The 20318-nt window shown below is 46.5% G+C and overlaps 1 protein-coding gene across 1 annotated transcript in view; it reads right to left on the reverse strand.

The window, feature by feature from the left end:
• Window positions 1–20318, reverse strand: part of HNRNPUL1 (heterogeneous nuclear ribonucleoprotein U like 1) — a 133621-nt gene that overhangs the window by 33695 nt on the left and 79608 nt on the right. The window contains exons 5-9 of the mRNA XM_068130674.2: window positions 18575–18674; window positions 18366–18478; window positions 17908–18171; window positions 17690–17812; window positions 13040–13168 (exon numbers count right to left, since the gene is read on the reverse strand). Of these exons, the coding sequence (XP_067986775.2) occupies window positions 13040–13168; window positions 17690–17812; window positions 17908–18171; window positions 18366–18478; window positions 18575–18674 (729 nt within the window). The remainder of the gene's footprint in view (window positions 1–13039; window positions 13169–17689; window positions 17813–17907; window positions 18172–18365; window positions 18479–18574; window positions 18675–20318) is intronic.

Consider the following 20318-nt stretch of genomic DNA (forward strand, 5'->3'; position numbering starts at 1 on the left):
ACTGCAAAAATGGATTTAATCGCCACAGATTTTGGCTCATATATTTGTTAATACTGGTGCTACAAACACAAATTTGGTACCAAAATGTGCAGAATGATGACATATATATGTGTAAAAACCATTTGTGATGTAACAAAGGCTTTTGTGTGACCTACAGGCAAAAATAGTGGAATTTTGCGCAATAAATCAGCTTCGGGTTTACCAATAAATATCAACTAAACAATTAATTTCTTCATAAGTATTTGAGTTGTATTACTACATATTACATCAAAATAACCCTCTATCATTCTCCTTTTTAGAAATATAACTCATAAAGATAAATCAGTTGAATTAATAGAGTTATTACCGAAACCATATGCCACCCCCCCTAAAAGTAACCGACATTGATTAATTTATAATACATGTATATGCATTAACCAAACAAGAATGATTTTAAATCCAGTTGCAGAAAATCAATTTTGAGCTTGATTGCCTTTTTCTAAAACTACTGATATATACTTATCTTTAATTATTTCATTTCAGATGCTTGTGCTGACAATTGATCTGCAATTATGGATCTGGAACCACCTGTTGTGAAGCATCGTAAAATTGACACTGACCACTGCATCATATGCTTTAAACCCCTCAACCCTAAAAAGCAAGAAGTTGTAAAGAACCCAACATTTAATGGTTTGAGTGCAATCTTCAAAGCAAGTCAAATCAGAAAAGATGACGTTTATGAAAGTATCTGGCCTTTGCAACAAGACATATTGAGTCTTGATTTGAAAGTATCATTCCACAAATCGTGTCGGGCCAAGTATACCAGCAAGTCAAATATCTCCACATCCAACCCCAGTGAGAGTGACCAGCAACCATGCACGTCTGCGGCAACAGAACACACCATGTTGCCCAAAGACGACATGTACAGGCTTGTGAGAGAGATCCAGAATGCTTTCAATGCAGGAGACAGGGAATCCGCAATAACACTGACGAAACAACTTGAATCAGAGCACATAGCACCTTTGCAAGCACTACATACAACAAGAGTTCACAAATGCAGGTAGGACACAGTCTGCAACATTTGCCTACTGGGATACATTTATGCAGGGAGTAAACATCTTGCTGCGACTTCTGAGAGCAGAGTGCGAGGGACTGTTCGAACTCCATCTCATCGCCGTCTGTGAGACTATACCCTGGTGCCGAGCTGCAGACAGAGGAAATTATGCCAAATATTTGCCAGGATATTTGAATGATATGCTATCACTTCGGGAATTGCACCCAAAATCCTATCAATATCTGAAGGAAGGTAGATTTGTGGTCCGTAGGTCTTTGCGCCGGTTCAATGCTGTTGCTAGTGACCAAGCACTTGAACAAACAATTAACCGTGAGGGAAAGAGCCAGGGAGGTGTCATCGGGTTTACCTTGAGGAAAGGTGCCCTTACCAGATGGATGGTCACTCGACATGTCACAGCACAATATACAGAGGCTTTTAAAGAACTTTGTGATGGGGACACTGAAGTAGCTTCCACAACCACGCTGAGCATGGAAAGACAAGGATGGTAAGGGATGAACAAGATGTTACCAAGATCACGGAATTTGTATCAAACGCACAAAATCCGTTTGACCTACGTACTGTACCTGACGAATTGGTCAACATCGCCACAGGCCAGGTTGCTTCACAAGAAGTATCAAACGGACTTGGACATTTCTTAACAGACGCCCAGAAATGCAACAAAAGTTTTATCGAAAAGCGACTTCTTGCTGACCAAACCAAGAGTTTCTGGGAAACAGACTCACGAACAAAGACACCAACGTTTGCGGACATGTCAAAACCCATGAAAACCAACAAACGAGATAAATTGATGGTGGATTCAGAAGTACTTTTCCGGCGGCTGCTTGCTGTCTCAAAGAAACGCGATGTCAGTCTGGAACAAGTCCTGACACATGAACTGGCTCCTGTGCCACCGTCCCTCTTCAACAATGATGGGACAATGCAAAAAACCAACAAGGCGGATCTGGCAAAGAAGTTAGAAGCTAATTGCGAGGAAGTCCAGGTGCTCGAACCCTCTGACCAACATGATACTGCTTATGTCATTGATGGGATGGCACTACTTCAGGCACTTGATGAAGCCCAGTTTGACACATTTGACGATCGCGGACGTACCATAATGCAGAAGATTCAGTCACTGCTTGCTAGTAACCAAGGTGTGACATCAGTTACATTGGTTTTTGACAGGTATGATGTACCACTCTCTATCAAGCAGCTGGAAAGAGAACGTCGCACTGGTGGAGAGTCAACACCCAGATATGTCATCGATGGACAACGCACAGTTCCAAACTACAGGAAGTTCCTGAAGAACACCACAAACAAATCAGCGCTTGCCGATTTCCTCTGCAGTTACTTGACAGTAGCCGCCCAATTGCAGCTTGAGGAAAACCAATCTATCACACTGGCAGGAGGCTTTAACGATGGCCTGCTAGTTAAAGTTGTGGATCATAGAGGCATCCGGGAACTACCTGAATTGTTCAGCACACATGAGGAGGCTGACACACGGGTGCTGCTACATGCTATCCATTTCGCCAGAGCACACTCAAGGGTCATTGTACGATGTGATGACACTGACGTGTTGGTCCTACTCATCTATTACTGTGGGAAAGGCATGTTTGGGGACACCAAGGTGTACATGAATGCAGGTCACTGTACAAAAACAACGAATCGTCAGAGATTCATTCCTGTCAACAGAATAACGGACATCGGTCAGGATACGTCAAGTTGCTTGCCAGCATCACATGCTATAAGTGGCTGTGACACAACCTCCTCGCTGTTCAAAGTCGGGAAACGCACTGCATATTCGAAACTCAAGCAAAACATTGCACACTTGGCACCACTGTCACGGTTAGGCCAAACCAGAGATACAACCAATGTCGTCAGCACTGCCACAAAATATGCTCTGTCGTTGTATGGTTCAAAGTCAAGTCACACACTCGACCAACTTCGTTATGTTTATGCCTGCACAAGTGACAAACCAGCATCTCTCTTCCCACCAACAGACGATGCTTTCGAACAACATCTGAAGCGAGCAAATTACCAGGTGGCGATATGGACCCACAGCCATGTAGCGCAGCCTGTACTTTGGAACCCCGATGGTAATGGATGGCAGGTCAGAGACAACAAACTTGAGCCTGTCATGTTCCAAAAGGATGCAGCCCCAAGGGAGGTTCGAGATCTCACGCATCTCTACTGCACCGACGATGACTGTAGGCAGAGCAGAACATGTCATTGTATCTCTGCAGGACTGACCTGCACTGAATTCTGCTCGTGTAGTGCAGACGATTGTCCAAATGTTGATGATTCTGTTGTCTTTGACGACAGCACTGATGAAGAGCGTGACTGAACTTTTAAATGTATTACATGTATTACTTCATGTAATAGATGTACATAAGTTACAGTGCATGTTATGAATTCATTATCGTCATATGTGAAATAGCTTATATCAACATGATGTCTATAAAAGTCACTTTCACAATTGTGTCAGAATCTTAAGTCAATTCTTCATGTTGCATATCTGCTTCGGGATTTCTATCGGTCAGCATTAGTGGGGCGACATATGATTTCAGTTATAACTATATCATTTCAGTGACAATTATATCATTAGATATATTTTTCAAAGGGTAAATAAACTTGGATTATGTTGATGTAACAAGTATGACTGCAAGTCCAATATTTTTGAAGTAATTAATGTTTTTGTTGATATTTATTGGTAAACCCGAAGCTGATTTGTTGAGTAAAATTCCACTATCTTTGCCTGTAGGTCACACAAAAGCCTTTGTTACATCACAAATGGTTTTTACAGATATATATGTCATCATTCCGCACATTTTGGTACCAAATTTGTGTTTGTAGCACCAGTATTAACAAATATATGAGCCAATATGAGCCAAAATCTGTGGCGATTAAATCCATTTTTGCAGTCTGCAGTGGTACATATGTAAACATGATTTTCAAAATGTTGTGCAATGATCTCAGGTTCACAACCATGATTTTCTAACTCACCAAACATCCCTCTTCAAGAAAAAATAGGTTGTGACTTGTTCTACCTTGGGTAGGGGTATGCCACCCAAAACCTCATTTGGCCACTAGCCTAATAGTTTCGGTGCGTATTTTGCTCCGTGCGGGGATACTGCTCGGCTGGAGCTCAGCCCGGGGAATCCGATGATGGGGAATTCGCCGTCAACCCCGCCCTGCACGCGCCCGATCTGATCGACATTGAGGACCCAATATATGCGGTGCCCGGAACCATCGGTCCAGTCCTAGTCCGGGGGTCTTCAGGCCCAGAGCGATGGCCTTCTCAAATCACGCGTTTGCCCTCAGGCGTCATTAACGTAATTGCATGCTTCTCAAGTGTGATCGATGACGTCACAGTCACCGGAGTTTCGTTTATCCGAGTTTCCATCTACCTTGGTAACTCCACGGTTTGCGGACATACTCAAACTGACCGCTCCAGCTCAATACGTGCGTGTCATAATGTTACTTGCGGTGCTTCCTACAGGCCACGCGCCCGAGCAGTCTAGCCATCAATGAGGACTCATACCGTTATCGGCTAGGACCATTGAGCATTCGGGGTACAGACTGGCTATCTACGAGGCCACATACCGTTATCAGGTAGGACCATAGTGCATTCGGGGTACACGGTGACCCAGGAGACGATAACACTGAGCGCGGAGCCCGACTCCCTTGCCTCCCGTGCTGGACACGGTGGCGACGCCTGAATGTTCGCCCTTGAACAGAGCTCTTGGCTTGTTTACAAGCCATTCGCGCCGGGATCGAGACTGCGAGACACCTCGTCCGGTTGTTGCCTGATTAACTTTCCCTCTGACCTAGACAGCGAAGGTCGCTCTACTTCGGTACACAGAGCTAGTGCAGCTGCAATCTCGGAGGAGGGGTGGATGAGGATGAGAACATCCTCTCGGTTTTGTCGATAGCGTTTGTCACGTGCGAGTCCACTGTGTCGGTGCGTCACGCGGAACTCCACGGCGTCAGTGCGTCACTTCGCCGTCAGTGCGTGGAGCGATCCAGCTAGGTCTGAGCCCAACGCAGAAGATTTGATCGGAAAAGCTGGGCCGATTCGCTATAGCTGGGCCGATTCGATATAGCCCATCCGATCGGTATAGCTGGGCGGCCTCTGTTCGTCCTCTATTCCGCCGGTAACCTTAACCCTAATTTAGGTTCCGGAGGACAACTTAGGTTACACATGACATCGCATGCCGTGCGTGATCCGTCCGAGGTAATTACCGATCCACAGAGCACTGTGCTGCTGGACGGGACGCGTCATGCCCATCTGAGTGTTCGAGACAAACAAAGGCCTCGTGGGACCTTCACTTATCGCCCGGTGTGGGGATCTGGTGAGGCGGACCTCGCTGCGGATGTGACAATGTGGGCCGCCTGATCAGGCCTCACCGTAGGCGACATTCTCCGCGATTCTCATGAATCGCCATGTTACGCGAATACGATATATTTGACGTTTGACTTTAACGTGCGTGAGGACGTTCGTCGTTTGTGCCGAGCAAGGCCTGGTCGCAAGGCCCGGCTTCTGTGCCCGGCTACCCCACTGTAAGACTACTGCGACGTTTCATCTCAAGTCTAGCGGGGAATTCGATGGGTCCAGTCCGAAGGTTCCGCCAACGGGCTCTCCGTCTTCTCCCGGGATGCACGGGGTGTGCACTGCTTGCTTTGTTCGATATCTTCTTGTTTAGGATTTCCTTTCTCTCTCTATATATATATATATATCTAGAAACCGATTGCTAACCAGACTATGAGTGCGCGGTTGAATTGCAGCAACCCCGTAATCGGGATTGATGACGTCCTGGGCGTTTCGACTGGCAGTAACATCCTTTCAGATGTATTTCGATTCTTCGCATTTCTATATATCCATCTGCTGTTTATCAATATGTGCCTACTGTTCAACGGCCTGCTAGTAAAGTTTTAAACGCGGGGAGAATGTGGTGAAATTGTCATCTAAGTTACGACCCTGGTGTTATTCTACTCATTGCTACTACGCAGCTCCTACGCGGCTCCTATAAAGAGATTGCCGTTCAGCGCAGAAGGTAGTTCTGTGCCATGTAATTCTATAGCATCTCCGGGCTTCCGTAGAATGGTAAGGATTCTGCATTGTGCGTTGCATGCTCGCTTGAATAGATATCATCTGTATGTACCTGTATGTACCAGTAGTAATACTAATACTATGATTGCTGGTTCTCCCTTTAGATGCTGTCTGAGATTGATCACGATTAAACTCAGCCAGTTACCAGTTACCAGCCAGTTATTACCAGTAGTAATACTAATTGCTGGTTCTCCCTTTAGATGCTGTCTGAGATCGATCACGATTAAACTCAGCTCTGAAACAATGTTGTATCTCTGATTATTACAAGTCTCTGTAAGCCCGTCTCTGTCTCTCTCTGTAGTAAATAATGACATGAATATGACAATATGGAGGAAGTGTGTGAAATAACGGAAGAGTGACGGAGCAACGCTCATCTCAATGATTTCGAGCAGACCCCCATGGTCCGCGTGCGTGAGAATTATGGTGTAAATGTGCAATTAACTCTCCTGGTCCGATTTTTCTTGCATTTAGCGCTTAGTGCATGGCATGTTCAAAAATGCCATGTTCGTGTGAATGGATTGAACGTTCGAAAGACGGAATAATAATTATGAAATATCATGTTCGTATGAACAGATATTAGGAAACCGGGTGCTCGTAAACCAGGGACTCCCTGCATATAGTTTTTGGCCCTATCACTCAATGGTGAAGAATCACTTTGTAAATAAATTATAAAAAACTCGTTTCGAGATCGGCATATGGATCATCACCAAAATCGACAAGATTCGTTTCTGTTACACATCCAACCTGTCCACCAAGTTTTGTCTGAATCCGTCCACAACGTTTTGAGATATCGTGCCATATCGTTTTTGGCCCCATCTCTCCATGATGACAAATCGCTCAAAAAAAATTCTCGGATCCAGATCCGGATCTTCACCAAAATCTAATCATTTCGTCCTCGTCACATCCTGAACATCTCCACCAAACGTCGGCTGAATCTACCCACAACTTTTTTGAGATGTCCTGTTCACAACAGACAGACAAACGGAGAGAGAGACCAGGGGTGAAAACACAACCTCCGTCCAACTCGGAGGTAATTTAATGGCGTAGGTAATTACTATTTTATAATTTATACATTGATCAACTTTGTTGAAGAACAAGTGAAAAAATAACATTTGACAGAAATCTAGCACATCTAGAAAATCAGAGCAGATATCAATCAGGGGAAAAAAAAACCATCTTGGCCATCCATTACCAAATCAGCCGTTAGGAGCATCATTACCTTGACAAATAATGGCAAACCCCGTTGTACCTATTGTTGACTTTCGAATATATGTTGTTCTTGCATATGTTGACTAAATAAAAAATATATATTATGTTGACATATGTGGACTAAATAAAAGAAAAAATAAATTTAATTACAAAAAAAATAAAAAATAAATTTAAATACAGAATTATCTTGTACACAAACTTGTGATGGATATTTTTATACAGCACTTTATATTTAATTACATGTCATATTTTACAGAGGCATCTGAAGGAAATATGGGAAAAAATGTTTGGAGTACAGTAATCTTAAAGATGTGCTCTTTTTTTAAAGGCTATAAAATACAACTTGGCAATGGTAATTAAATTGGCTCCTGCCAATCCCGCGATGAAGCCAACTCTGAGGGCCTTTTACTCACTCACCGCAGGCCGGTTAGTGGTCTTTGTCTTCTACCGACTCCTCTCTGGCCGAGCCCCCCCAGCCCTGTCTGTGCTCTGTCTCCCAAATACTCCAACAGGTCTCAAGTTCTGCCAGCAACCCTCTTCTGGTGAAACTGCCAAAATCAAGACTCTCTGCCAACCTTCACTATTTCATTCCTCTTTTTGCCTCTGGAACAAACTCCCTCACTCTCTTCAATCCCACTACTCCCTCCAGGTTTTTAAAACAGCTGTTCACCACCATCTCTTATCTTCCCCCATCCAAAACCTTGATCGTTTCTACCCCCGTTAATTCACCCCAGATCCACTTTTCTGAAATACCAACTTCTTTCTTGGAAGTCCTAGCTGTGCCCATGTGTTTTTTTTTGCCTCTCCCACCCGCTACCCACGTCTCCTCCTCCCAAGCCCTCTCACTCCCACAAATCTCCCGATGTCCCTGCTCTCAAATGTTGTACTTGTGTGCTTCCCCCTCTCTCCCCATCTTGTCTCCCGCTCCCTATATTTTGTATTATGTGTCCGTTTATTTTTGTCATTAATGTTAGCTCTTACACGAGCCTCGATCTTGTATACAAAAGGAAAAGAAAAGAAAAAGTCAATATTAGGCCGAAAAAAATATATTGCTGGTCTCTGGTCAGACCAAAGTTCCAGAATTGATGCGGCGATGCGGTTTTTTTCCTTTTCTTTTGAAAAGCATGGATTGCCCATATAAAGGTGTTGTTTTTTGTGTCCTCATGCCTTGCGGTCCCCTCCTCATCTGCCGTGGCGCCGTCCAGAGAGAAATTAAAGACAGCCAATGGGACAGGTCGGTCTTTTTGTAAATAATGAACACAAGCTTAAGTTATTTTTAAATGTATTTATTCTGAAAATCATTAAGGTCTTCAAGCATATTATAGACTGCCATTTCGTTCTCGAGATCGCCTCGCCGTACCGTTAAACATTCCAATGCGTCGATCGCGTCAACACTGCGCATGTGGTCTAACAGGCCGATGGTCTCCCACGATCTCTTCTCCCAGTCCACCAGATTATCACAGACACTTACAACTTAATGACAAACGAGATAGGATCCAGGCCGAACTAACGAGACCACCCGCAGCTCTCTAGGCCTTCTGGATGCTTCACAAAAACCCGACAAAGAATGTCTTCGTTTCAATAAATGACAATATCCAGCCGATTTGATTCATGACGGCACGGCACACAAAACTACTCATATCTTTGGAATGGCTGGTTGGATTTGGACAATCTAAACAGAGTTTTGTCGGGGAGAACCGTGCGCAAACGTCGATACCAATGGCGACCCTCACAGACCCGTATTTCCCGAGATAGCGCGCCGGCCCGGCAACAACCGGCGCGCGCTGTTGTGGGTACCGTTAGAAATTAGGAAAAAAAAAAAAAATTTGGGACTTTCTGTCCCGAGAGGTCGCAGGGTCAAAATCGATGCACGCGCTGACCAGAGACCGGAAATATATTTTTCTCGGCCTTATTGACATCCATCGGGAGCAAAAAACACTTGCAGCACTGTCCAAACTCAGTGTAACTGTGTCACTGTGCTGGAAGAATCTTAATATGGAACTAAAAAAAAAACGTAGATAGATTGGAATTGCATTGCCATGACTAATATGGTTGGCAGCAGGATGAGCATGTGTGGAAATCTGGGGGTGAAATAGACAGGTCGTTCTGCGAGTTCTGTCCTAGTCCTCCTCGGCCCACCTGTTCCCTCTATCCTGGCCCGCCTGCACCATTCATCCAGGTCCTCTCAGCCCGCAAGCTCCCTCCGTCCAACCTCCCTCCTCCTCCCCCCCACCCCCCCAACTTCTGTCCAGGTCCCTCCTCGATCCACCTGTGCGGTCCTTGGCAGCACCCCCTCAGCCTGCCTGCGCTCTCCGTCCTTGGCCCGCCTGTATCCTCCGTCCCGGCCCGCTTGCGCTGTTCATCCTGGTTCCCCCGAGCCCACCTGCGCCCTCCTTCCTCGGTCCCCCTCGGCACGCCTGCGTCCTCCGTTCCAGCCCCCCTGCACCCTGGCTCTCCCCTGCACCGTCCATCCCGGATCCTTCGGTCCGCCAGCTCCCACCTTCCCCTTTGGCATGCCTGTGCCCTTCCATATCGATCCTCCTCGGCACACCTGTGCCCTCTGCCCCGGTCCCCCTTGACGCAACTGGGCCCTCTGGCCCGGCCATGGCCTTCGTCCCCCTCCGCCACGGCTACCTGCACCTCCAGTCCCGGATCCCCCCTGACCACCTGCGCTTTCCCGTCCTGTCCCCTCGACCCTGATGCCCCCACCATCCCGCTCCCCTGAGTCCTACGGCAAGGCCCCCCCCCGCCCCCCTAGATCCACATCTGCCCACCCTCCGTAACGGCCTCCTCAACCCCACCCCCCGCGCCCTCTGTCCTGGACCACCCTCGGCCCTCGTGTCCTCAGTCTCAGACCCGTTTGCCTGACTGCACCCTCCATTCCAGCCCCTTGACCTCCCCCGCACCCTCAGTCCTGCCCTCCTGCGTCCTCCATCCCAGACCCTCTCGCCATCAGCTGCCCCCCACCAGACAGCCCGCCTGCAACATCCGCCTCATCTCCAGGATCTACCTGAGCCCCCCGCCAAGTCGCAGGGTCTGCCTATGCCTTCTGCCCAGTTCCCAAGTCCCGCCCAGTCCCCACCTGCACCATCCCCAGCCTCCCTGTCCCCCATCCCGGACCCCAATGGCCTGCTTGCACCCTCTGCCCAGTCCCCATGGCCTGCCTGCACCCTTCGCCCAGTCCCCAGTGTCCGCCTGCACCCTCCCACCCAGTCTATTAGGCCGCCTCTGTGGTGTGCCCCATCCCAACAGCATGAAATGCTCGGTCCCCAAAGTCCTTGCCCCTTTCCCGAGGTCTGCCTGTTCTCGGCCCTTGGACCACATGCTCAATGCCCTCGGTCGTACGTCATATGCCCAGTACACCCGACCCGCCCTGCTAATTCTCTCAACTCTGTCTCTTGGCGTGCCTGCAGCAGTGGTTGCCAGCTCTACCCGGTTACCTCGGCCCATCTGCGCCATCCACCCTGTTTCCACGGCCTGCCGGCCCTGTCTCCATGGCCGTCTGGCTCATTCCCATGACTCGCCAGCTCCGGCTGTCCAGTCTCTTTGGCACGCATACATGGAATGTCCGTCCCCTCAGCTCGGCTCGTCTACACAGTCTACCCCATTCCGCCGGCTCACTTGCACAGTCCACCCCGTCCTGCTGTCATGCTTGCGCTGACTGCCCCACCCCACGACCTCGACGGCCCGCCTGCATGCAATGCTCATTCATGCAATGCTCAAATGCTCAATGACGCCCCCCCCCCCCCGTGGAACCAACTTCCATAATATTCTCTTCAATCTCACTTTTCCCTTCAGGTCTTCAAGACAGTTGGTCTCCACCATCTCAGATCTCCTCCAATCCAAAATCATGACATTTTGTACCGCAGTTAACCTCCGCCCCCCCCCCCCCTGCCCTCCTTTCCCTCCAACCTCTCCTCCTTCCAAATTTCCAGTTTTCCCTCCTGTAGCCATATTATCCACCCCATGCATGCTCTCCTGCCCCATTCCATCTTCCCACCCACCATTTGTCCAAGTCTCCCTCTATCTTGGCCTTCAACTCTGCTGTTGGAGTTTTCCCCCTTAACCAGACTGTTCCTTTTGTCATATTGCGTCCTGATCCATTCATCGGCCTGCCTGCATCATGTGTCTTGTCCCCTTGATGTGGCTGTGCCGTCCCCTCGGCCCACCTACAAAGCCCCTCTGCTCGCCTGCAAAGTCCCCCGCCCCCTTGGCTCTGTCTGTAAGGCCTGCCTGCCCGATACCATCGGCTCACCTGCAGCGACTGCCCCTACCCCTGGGCCCACTTCTGTTGTCTGCCATGTACCGCGGGCCTGCCTGCTTCAGGCTCTTTGCCCCTCTTCTCATTACTTAGGCCGTCTTGTGTCATATGCCCAGTACTGCCTCCTTGGCCCGTATACCCTGTCGTCAGCCTGCCTGCGCCACTGACCCCGTCTTCCCAGTCCATTCGGCCCGCCTGCGCCATCCGCCCCTTTCCATCAGCCTGCCTGCACCATCCACCCCTTTCCCTCGGCCCGCATGCGCATTGTGCCCCAACTGCATGGAATGCTCCATTCCCTTGGCCCGTTTCCGCCGCCTGCCCTGTCCCCTTGGCCCGCATGAAGTAATGATATGGTTATGATGAAGACAGGGCTTACATTCTAAAATTATTTTTCTGGCATCAAGCAGAATGTTTAAAATCTCAAATACAGTTCTTTGCAAATTTAAGCAGAAATTAAGGAAAGTAAAATAATCAATACTCTTCCCAATTGAAAAGGCCTTGCAAGAAAAAAACAAAAAAAATTAGAATAGGAAGAAAGTCAATTGTCCTAGTGCATTTTTTTAAACTCAAGAGAAAGACTTACCTGTTGAGTGTTCCTTTTAGGCAATCGGACCAGACAATACAACAGATATAATACCCACCTGATCACCTACCTTGGAGAAGTGCCAAGCGAACTTGGAATGCAGCCCTCGAAAGACCAAACTTACCTGTGTCCAACTTACCAAGACCTGAAAATTTCAAGATGATTACACTTACCCCCAGTACTTACATTCAACAAGACAACACATCCCACCATCTAGGACTGCACTTTACTCATCTTTCCTGCACACGAGCTTCTCTCTTTCTTCATTCACCAGCGGTTGGACTTTACTGTACCTCATTTAGAGGCAAACGCACTTACACAGTAATATCACGCCCATCCCACTTCTCGCAGTTGTTGCACATGTATATCTCGTAATTCTAAAATCTATTCATGTAACCTACAATGACTAGAAACGCAATCTATACAAGCAAAATCAACTGCAAAATACTTTGCCTTACTTTACTTTCCAAACGCTCAACTTTTGAATAAAGTGCAAATATAAATTAAGCTTAATTATTTTCTTCAATTAAAAGTGTGCATTCTTTTTCTGTATCCATACCCCTTTCTTCCCTCTCCCCTCCCCCATCCAAATCCAGGTTACTAAAAACAAAAACCACGAGCTGCACAAGGCAAGCAGTAACACCAGTCGGCCTCGGCTCAAAGCACACACCCAACCAGTAACCTGCAAACAATAAAGTTCAGAACATCCTTCGTCTACGAATCGGAAAGTAATGAATACCATTTTGCTGGCTGCCTCTGCTAACTTCAACAGGAAACATCAAAATCACGAAGTAACCTTGGTGTACGATACAACGGAAGGGAACAGGCATGGACAAGAAACATTACCTGGTCAAGGATGTAGTTCCGTCGCTTACGGGCAGCAATCTGGAACAGGCGATTGAGGCATTGTGTCGCCTCTTGGATGAGCACATCCCAGCGGCCAGCATAGTTACGTTGACGACGCAAACCCATCACCTACAAGATCAACGGGAAAAAGGCAAGAAGCAGGATAGATGCATTATCAAACATTGTCCCTCAAACTTCAACAAACTTGAATGTACGAAGCTAGGACGACATATACCTCCACTTATTTCGAGAATTGTTCCTCATTATAAAAAAAAGTCATTAAACGAGAACGGCACTCAGTAGAGAGCATACCTCCACCAGGTGAACAGTTTACGTTTTGTATCCGAGAGTAGATAATATCGGATATCTCGGATACTCCGAGAGTATCCGCTCCAGCGGGGAAAATGGCCTTAAAACGATCATTCATTCATTCATTCAGTAGATAAGAAAATCACAATACAGAATCACATTTAATCAAAATCATCCATCCACAACTTTTTCAGATATCCTGCTATGTATCGTTTTTGGCCCCATCTCCCAATGGTGAAGAATCACTTTTTAAAAATTCCAGTATAGTGCTGGAGCATTTGTTTTCCCGTGGGCATTTCATGAACATTTTATTTTCTTGGCTGGACATTGTAGTTTAGGATGTTAGAAAACAAATGAAATAGGGCGCCAATCTTTTTCAGCGAGTTTTAGTGTGTTTTTATGCAAATGAATTAGGGCGTCATTTCTCGCAAAGTATACAAGTATCCGAATCGTATAGCGCTGAATAATTAACTACGTAAATAAGGGTACGTGTTGCACACGTATAAGTCAACTGCAAAACGGTTCAACTCACCACCATGCTCTGGTCATACAAATTCCTGGTTCTTGTTCATCATCTGAACAGCTGATACTTGTGGATTGTTCTGCTTATTGTAGGTCTATAAGGGTACTGTGCCTGAAAAAATACTGTGCCCTGGCATGCCCCCAAAATTTGACAATGGTATGCATTCAGTTATTTCGCTCCTAATACGAGTGAAAATGTATCAAACTTGCCTCAGATTTTTATTTTGTACTGTTATTACTATTATATAATTATAAGTGAATTGGTCTTTCGTCACAACAATTAACAAATCTGAATAGCCCTTTATTATTGTTAGATCACTACAAAAACAACTCATGTTTCTAATGTTGTAACTGTCTATGACTCAAATGCAATACCTAAAATGTGATGTCAATCTTTATGCTTTCTTTCAGGTATCTCAAGACTATTGAACAATTAAGAAATAAAAGGCACGCCCAAGCAAACCATTACTACTGTGAGCTCTACAAGAGTGAAATCCAGTTTTGTGAAATTGGCCCTGACCAGTGACCATGCTATTGAACAGGTCAACAAGCTCATGAAGGTATTTGGTGGGCTCAAAGGACTAACTCAGAAGCCATCTGCCATGGCAAGATGGTTCTTAATCGCCCATGAGCTAAGTCGTCTGGCCAATGAAGCTGGGAATCTGGTTGGAGTCAGTGGACAAAGTTCAACTCACCACCATGATTTATCAGATGCTTCCTAAGAACACTATGAGCACAACATTGAGAAGCTAAGAGAGGTAATGAAGGTCAATAACCCTTTCCTGGTAGCAGAAGAGGAGCTTGTAAACATCATCACCAAAGCAATCATGCCAGATTCGCGAGTCAAAGAAGCGTTGACGCGAGCAGATATCATCGGGCAAGAGTTATTTCTGAAGTTCGTTAGAGAGCGGCTTGTTGACAGAACGATCAATATTTGGAGCCCAATGAAGAAAGTAAACCTACAGACGTGGACATTTGCTAGAAAGGCCAAGAAGAGTAGTGCAACTGCCAGTATCTCAGCCATGAAGGATGACAGAGCACTTTTTGCACGTTTCCTGGTGGTGATATTGTCCCGACCTGAAATTGACCTGAGGCAGAGCATAGGTGAATTTGAGTTTGCCGTGTCTCCTCGCTTACTCTTCACACTAGACGGAAACCTGCGATCATGTAATGCCAAAAGCAAGCTTATGACAATTTTGGATGGTCTACCTCCAAACCAACAACCTGACATCCAGACCTACGAGCAGCACACGTCTAATCGAGTGACAATCATCGATGCCATGGCTATAGTTCAATCTATGGGAAAGCCCACTTGGGTGAGAACAGCCCTTGATCTTGCTGAACATTTTTTGCATGTCCTGGAACATATGAGCAATGACGTTGATGAGGTTCATATTGTGTTTGACCGCTATGACATGGAAAATTCGCTCAAGGAAAGGACACGCAAGGCTCGTCAAGGAAACCGCAGAAGTATTGCCTACAACATATCTGACGACGCTGTTATTGAAAAGGTCACACTGCAGCAGCTTCTCAGCAATCAGGACAGCAAACAGAACCTGGCTCATTACTTGGCATCTCACATCCTCAAGCGTCATCAACAATCTTACATGATATATGTTACAACCCTGAAAGATGAATGCAGGTCCAATAAGCTCACAGTGGATAACCTACACAGCACTCAAGAGGAGGCAGATACGCGGATGCTGCTCCATGCACTTGATGCAACCCAGAGAGGTGCCACGTCGATTTGCATCCAAAGTCCAGACACGGACGTGTTAGTTCTAGCCTTATGGTGCTACCCAGACATATGTGATGACACAACTATGATTGTTGGAACCGGTAGTAAGCGACGAGTCATCAATCTAGGACTAATATACAATGCTCTTGGAGAAGGGCAGGCTTCAGCACTTCCGGGATTCCATGCCCTTAGTGGGTGCGATCAAACAGGAACATTCTGCGGGAGATCCAAAATATCATGGTGGAATGCACTGCAGAAGGCCGATGATAGTATAGTACAGGCACTGGGTAATCTCGGAAATGCGCAGAATCTCCAGGAAGATGACATCAGCCTACTCGAACGTTACATATGTCAACTCTATGTGCCTGGAACACCAATTTCTTCAGTGAAAGACATGCGCTGGTATCTCTTCAGCAAGAGACAGTATACTGATGAAAAACTACCCCCAACAAAGGCCGCTCTAATAGAAACGATTAACAGAGCTAACTATGTTGCATTGGTGTGGAAACAATGTCGTAACCCACGTCCAAGTCTTCCTGACCCAACCTCTCATGGATGGTGCCTAGATGGTGATAGACTTCTCCCAGTTCCAACGAAACTTTTGCCAGCGCCTAAGGCAGTGTTGGAGCTTGTGAGATGCGGATGCAAAGGGAACTGCATCACCTTGAGTTGTTCTTGCAAGAAACAATCTGAAATGTACAGATATAAGTATAGTAATACCTGCATCGCTTGTGAAAAAAACTGTGAGAACAGAAACGAACTATTGAGGAATGCTGGCGATGAAGACGAGAGCAACGATGGAGATCTCCACATTTAACTTATAAACGCAGGTATGGGTACAAACTAGTAGATTGTTCAAATGTACATTCCTATCCCAAACGTAATTTGCATAATCAAAGTATTTGTTCTATCTTTGATAGAAGCAAGATGTACTCTTTAAACCCAAAAAATTATTGAAACGTTTAAATACTCAAAGAACAATTGACGCTAATGTATGAACTTGTCCAATGGGTTTTATTACATCAAATGCAATTTGCATACAAAGGGTTAAAATTAGGCAATTTGCTTTCAATTACTATTTTTAGTGGCTAAACGTATTCTAAATGGGTTTATGAAATGAGCCTGGTGTTGGGCTAGCGGCTAGGGTGCCAGCTTAGGATACAAGGATCCTGGGTTCGAATCCCGGTCGATCGCTGAATTAACGCCAGGGGGGTTGACTCAGCCTGTCATCCTTCCGAGGTCGGCTAATTGAGTACCAGTTCACTGGTAATTCCCTGCTTGTCGCAAAAAGGCGACAAAAAGGGTTGGCGGCAGGAAGGGCATCCGGCCGTAAAACATTGCTTCAAAAAGGGGACCAAAAAACAACAACAACCACGGTCCCCGAAAAAGGCCAACCCCCGCTTTGCGGGGCAAAATGGCCTCTAAAAGGTGGTTTTTTAAACGTATTCTAAATAACAACTACCAAAAGGAAACATTAAAATGTTTAAAACTATGACGTGTTCAAGAACAATAACAGGAGCATATGGTCCTATACAATAGGTATTATGACGTAATCTTCAATTTGCATAAAAATGGTCGAAAATATGCATTAAAAAATTGGCGCCTTATTTTAAATTATTCAGCTAGGTCTAAATAACAAATCCCAACAAAGAAAACAAAATGTTCACAAAATGCCCACGGGCCCCAATATAGTGACATACGCTCCAACACTAGTAGCCGGATCCGAATCCAGATCTTCACCAAAAATCTAATCATTTCGTCCTTGTCACATATGCTACTTCTCTGCCAAATTTCGTACGGATCCGTCCACAACTTTTTGAGATATCTTGTACACAAACAGACAGCCAGACAGACAGGGGTGAAAACATAACCTCCATCCACCTTTGGTGGCAGAGGTAAATATTGTCTTTGTACCCAATTGCAAACGTAGCATCAAATTGATTGTGAATGTGATGATGTTGCCGATCTTGAAACCACAATGGTTCTTTGATAGCTTTAAAGATTTGTTTAACTTATTAGGATTAGGGCATTATAAAAACTCATGAGAGGTACAGCACTAATCAAAATGAATGCCCCAGTACCTTCATTTTTTCGAGGATGTTGTTGGTACCCAGTACATTGTACTTCTTTGCTGGAAATTCGTCCACATGCTTATTGGCCCAGGTAGTCTTTCCACAGCCAGGAAGACCAACCATCATCAGTGCCTGCAAAGGTCAAGATCATGAAATACTATATAGGCAATTTCATAAAACCAATAATTCAAGAAACCACCACAACAGCAGCACCACAGTAGACGCACCTCACAATCTGCCTTTGTCTTGGGTCCAGTGGCTCCACGGACTCTGTCAGCCAAAGGGACCTCCTGGATGAAGACAAAACCTTCCGGTGGAGGGAAGAAAGGCTCAGCACGCTGCCCAAAGTTCATCTCCATGGAGCAGTTTTTGGTGAGGATGCTTGGAAACAATGCCCGACCTGCCAATTTGGCTTTGTCCACACGATATGCCTCACCAAGTTGAACTCCATTTTTGGAGAACGAAATCACCACTTCATCACCATCAAAGTCCTAATGATCGACAAAATGTAAGAATTACACTCCGAGTTTGTAGCTTGCACAGCACAACATTGTAATTACGTATAGCACCACTCCCCTGCCTCCTAAAACAAAAAACTGCAAAAAATAATGATCAGGAAATACCATTTCAGGTTGAATTAAACGAATTTGACAATGATAAGTGTGCTGTCAATGTAATAACTCACAATAAAGTTGCCAATGACGTCACCCTGACCATAAAACTGTCCATAAAGCTCAAACTTGCAGTTAACCGACTTTCGGCCAGTCCCACCAAAGCCATAAGAAAATTCTTCTTCACCTAAGAATAAAAGTACAACAATCCATTTTGTTACAAATAAGATGCTCACAAATTGGCTGCAATTAAGGCATGAAAAGCTTAAGACCTAAAACACACCAAGTTGGGTTGTGCAGGAGTCCAAGGACCAGCCAACACGTGACACATGTGGATCAGGTTCTGAGCTTGGAAGCTGCTTCACGGGAATGTGCTCAGTCACCTGGGAAGAGAAACAGAAGTGGTGGTGACAAGTTATGCACCAACAAAACATAATAGTTTGACCATGAAGAGTAGAGTCAATGGAGGTAAACAGTAAAATGACTATCACAAAACCTAAGGTGATTTAATCAATGGAAGTTTAACAGAAAGGACGTTTAGTCCACACTTGGCTTAATTTAAAACAAAAAACACATGTGACACAAACACGCGAGCACAACAGTGCACACAGTTAAGCAACTAATGACTGGCTCATTTCCCCCTCCATTCCCCCTTCCTTACTGAATATATAATGTGTGTAATGAGTGGAGGCAGTGGTGGATGTGTGTAATGAGTGGAGGCAGTGGTGGATGTGTGTGATGAGTGGGGGCAGTGGTGGATGTGTGTAATGAGTGGAGGCAGTGGTGGATGTGCGTAACGGGTGGAGGCAGTGGTGGATGTGCGTCACGAATGGAGGCAGGGGTGGATGTGCCTAACGAGTGGAGGCAGTGGTGGATGTGCATAACGAGTGGGGGCAGTGGTGGATGTGCGTCATGGGTGGAGGCAGTGGTGGATGTGCGTAATGAGTGGAGGCAGTGGTGGATGTGTGTAACGAGTGGAGGCATGGGTGGATGTGCCTAACGAGTGGAGGCAGTGGTGGATGTGCCGAACGAATGGAGGCAGGGGTGGATGTGCCGAACGAATGGAGGCAATGGTGGATGTGCATAACGGGTGGAGGCAGTGGTGGATGTGCGTAACGGGTGGAGGCAGTGGTGGATGTGCGTAACGGGTGGAGGCAGTGGTGGATGTGCGTAACGGGTGGAGGCAGTGTTGGATGTGCGTAACGGGTGGAGGCAGTGGTGGATGTGCGTAACGGGTGGAAGCAGTGGTGGATGTGCTTAACGAGTGGAGGCAGTGGTGCATGTGTGTGCCGGGTGGAAGCAGTGGTGGATGTGCGTGACCAGTGGAGGCAGTGTTGGATGTACGTTACGAGTGGAGGCAGTGGTGAATGTGCGTAATGAGTGGAGGCAGTGTTGGATGTACATGACCAGTGGAGGCAGAGTTGGATGTGGGTAAAGAGTGGAGGCAGTGGTGGATGTGCGCAACAGGTGGAGGTAGTGGTGGATGTACGTAACTGGTGGAGGCAGTGGTAAATGTGCGTCACGGGTGGAGGCAGTGGTGGATGTGCATAACAAGTGGAGGCAGTGGTGGATGTGCATAACTGATGGAGGCAGTGGTGAATGTGCACCACGGGTGGTGGCAGTGGTGAATGTGCGTAACGGGTGGAGGCAGTGGTGGATGTGCGTAACGGGTGGAGGCAGTGGTGGATGTGCGTAATGGGTGGAGGCAGTGGTGGATGTGCGTCATGCGTGGAGGCAGTGGTGGATGTGCGTCATGCGTGGAGGCAGTGGTGAATTTGTGTAACGAGTGGAGGCAGTGGTGGATGTGCGTAACAAGTGGAGGGAGTGATGGATGTGCGTAACAAGTGGAGACAGTGGTGGATGTGTGTAACGAGTGGAGGCAGTGGTGGATGTGTGTACCGTGTGGAGGCAGTGGTGGATGTGCTTAATGAGTGTCGGCAGTGGTGGATGTGCATAATGAGTGGAGGCATTGGTGCATGTGTGCATGTGTGCATTGAGTGGAGGCAGCGGTGGATGTGCGTAACGGG

The sequence above is a fragment of the Myxine glutinosa genome, chromosome 1, assembly GCF_964187855.1.
Source record: "Myxine glutinosa chromosome 1, kmMyxGlut1.1, whole genome shotgun sequence".
NCBI classification, from domain to species: Eukaryota; Metazoa; Chordata; class Myxini; order Myxiniformes; family Myxinidae; genus Myxine; species Myxine glutinosa.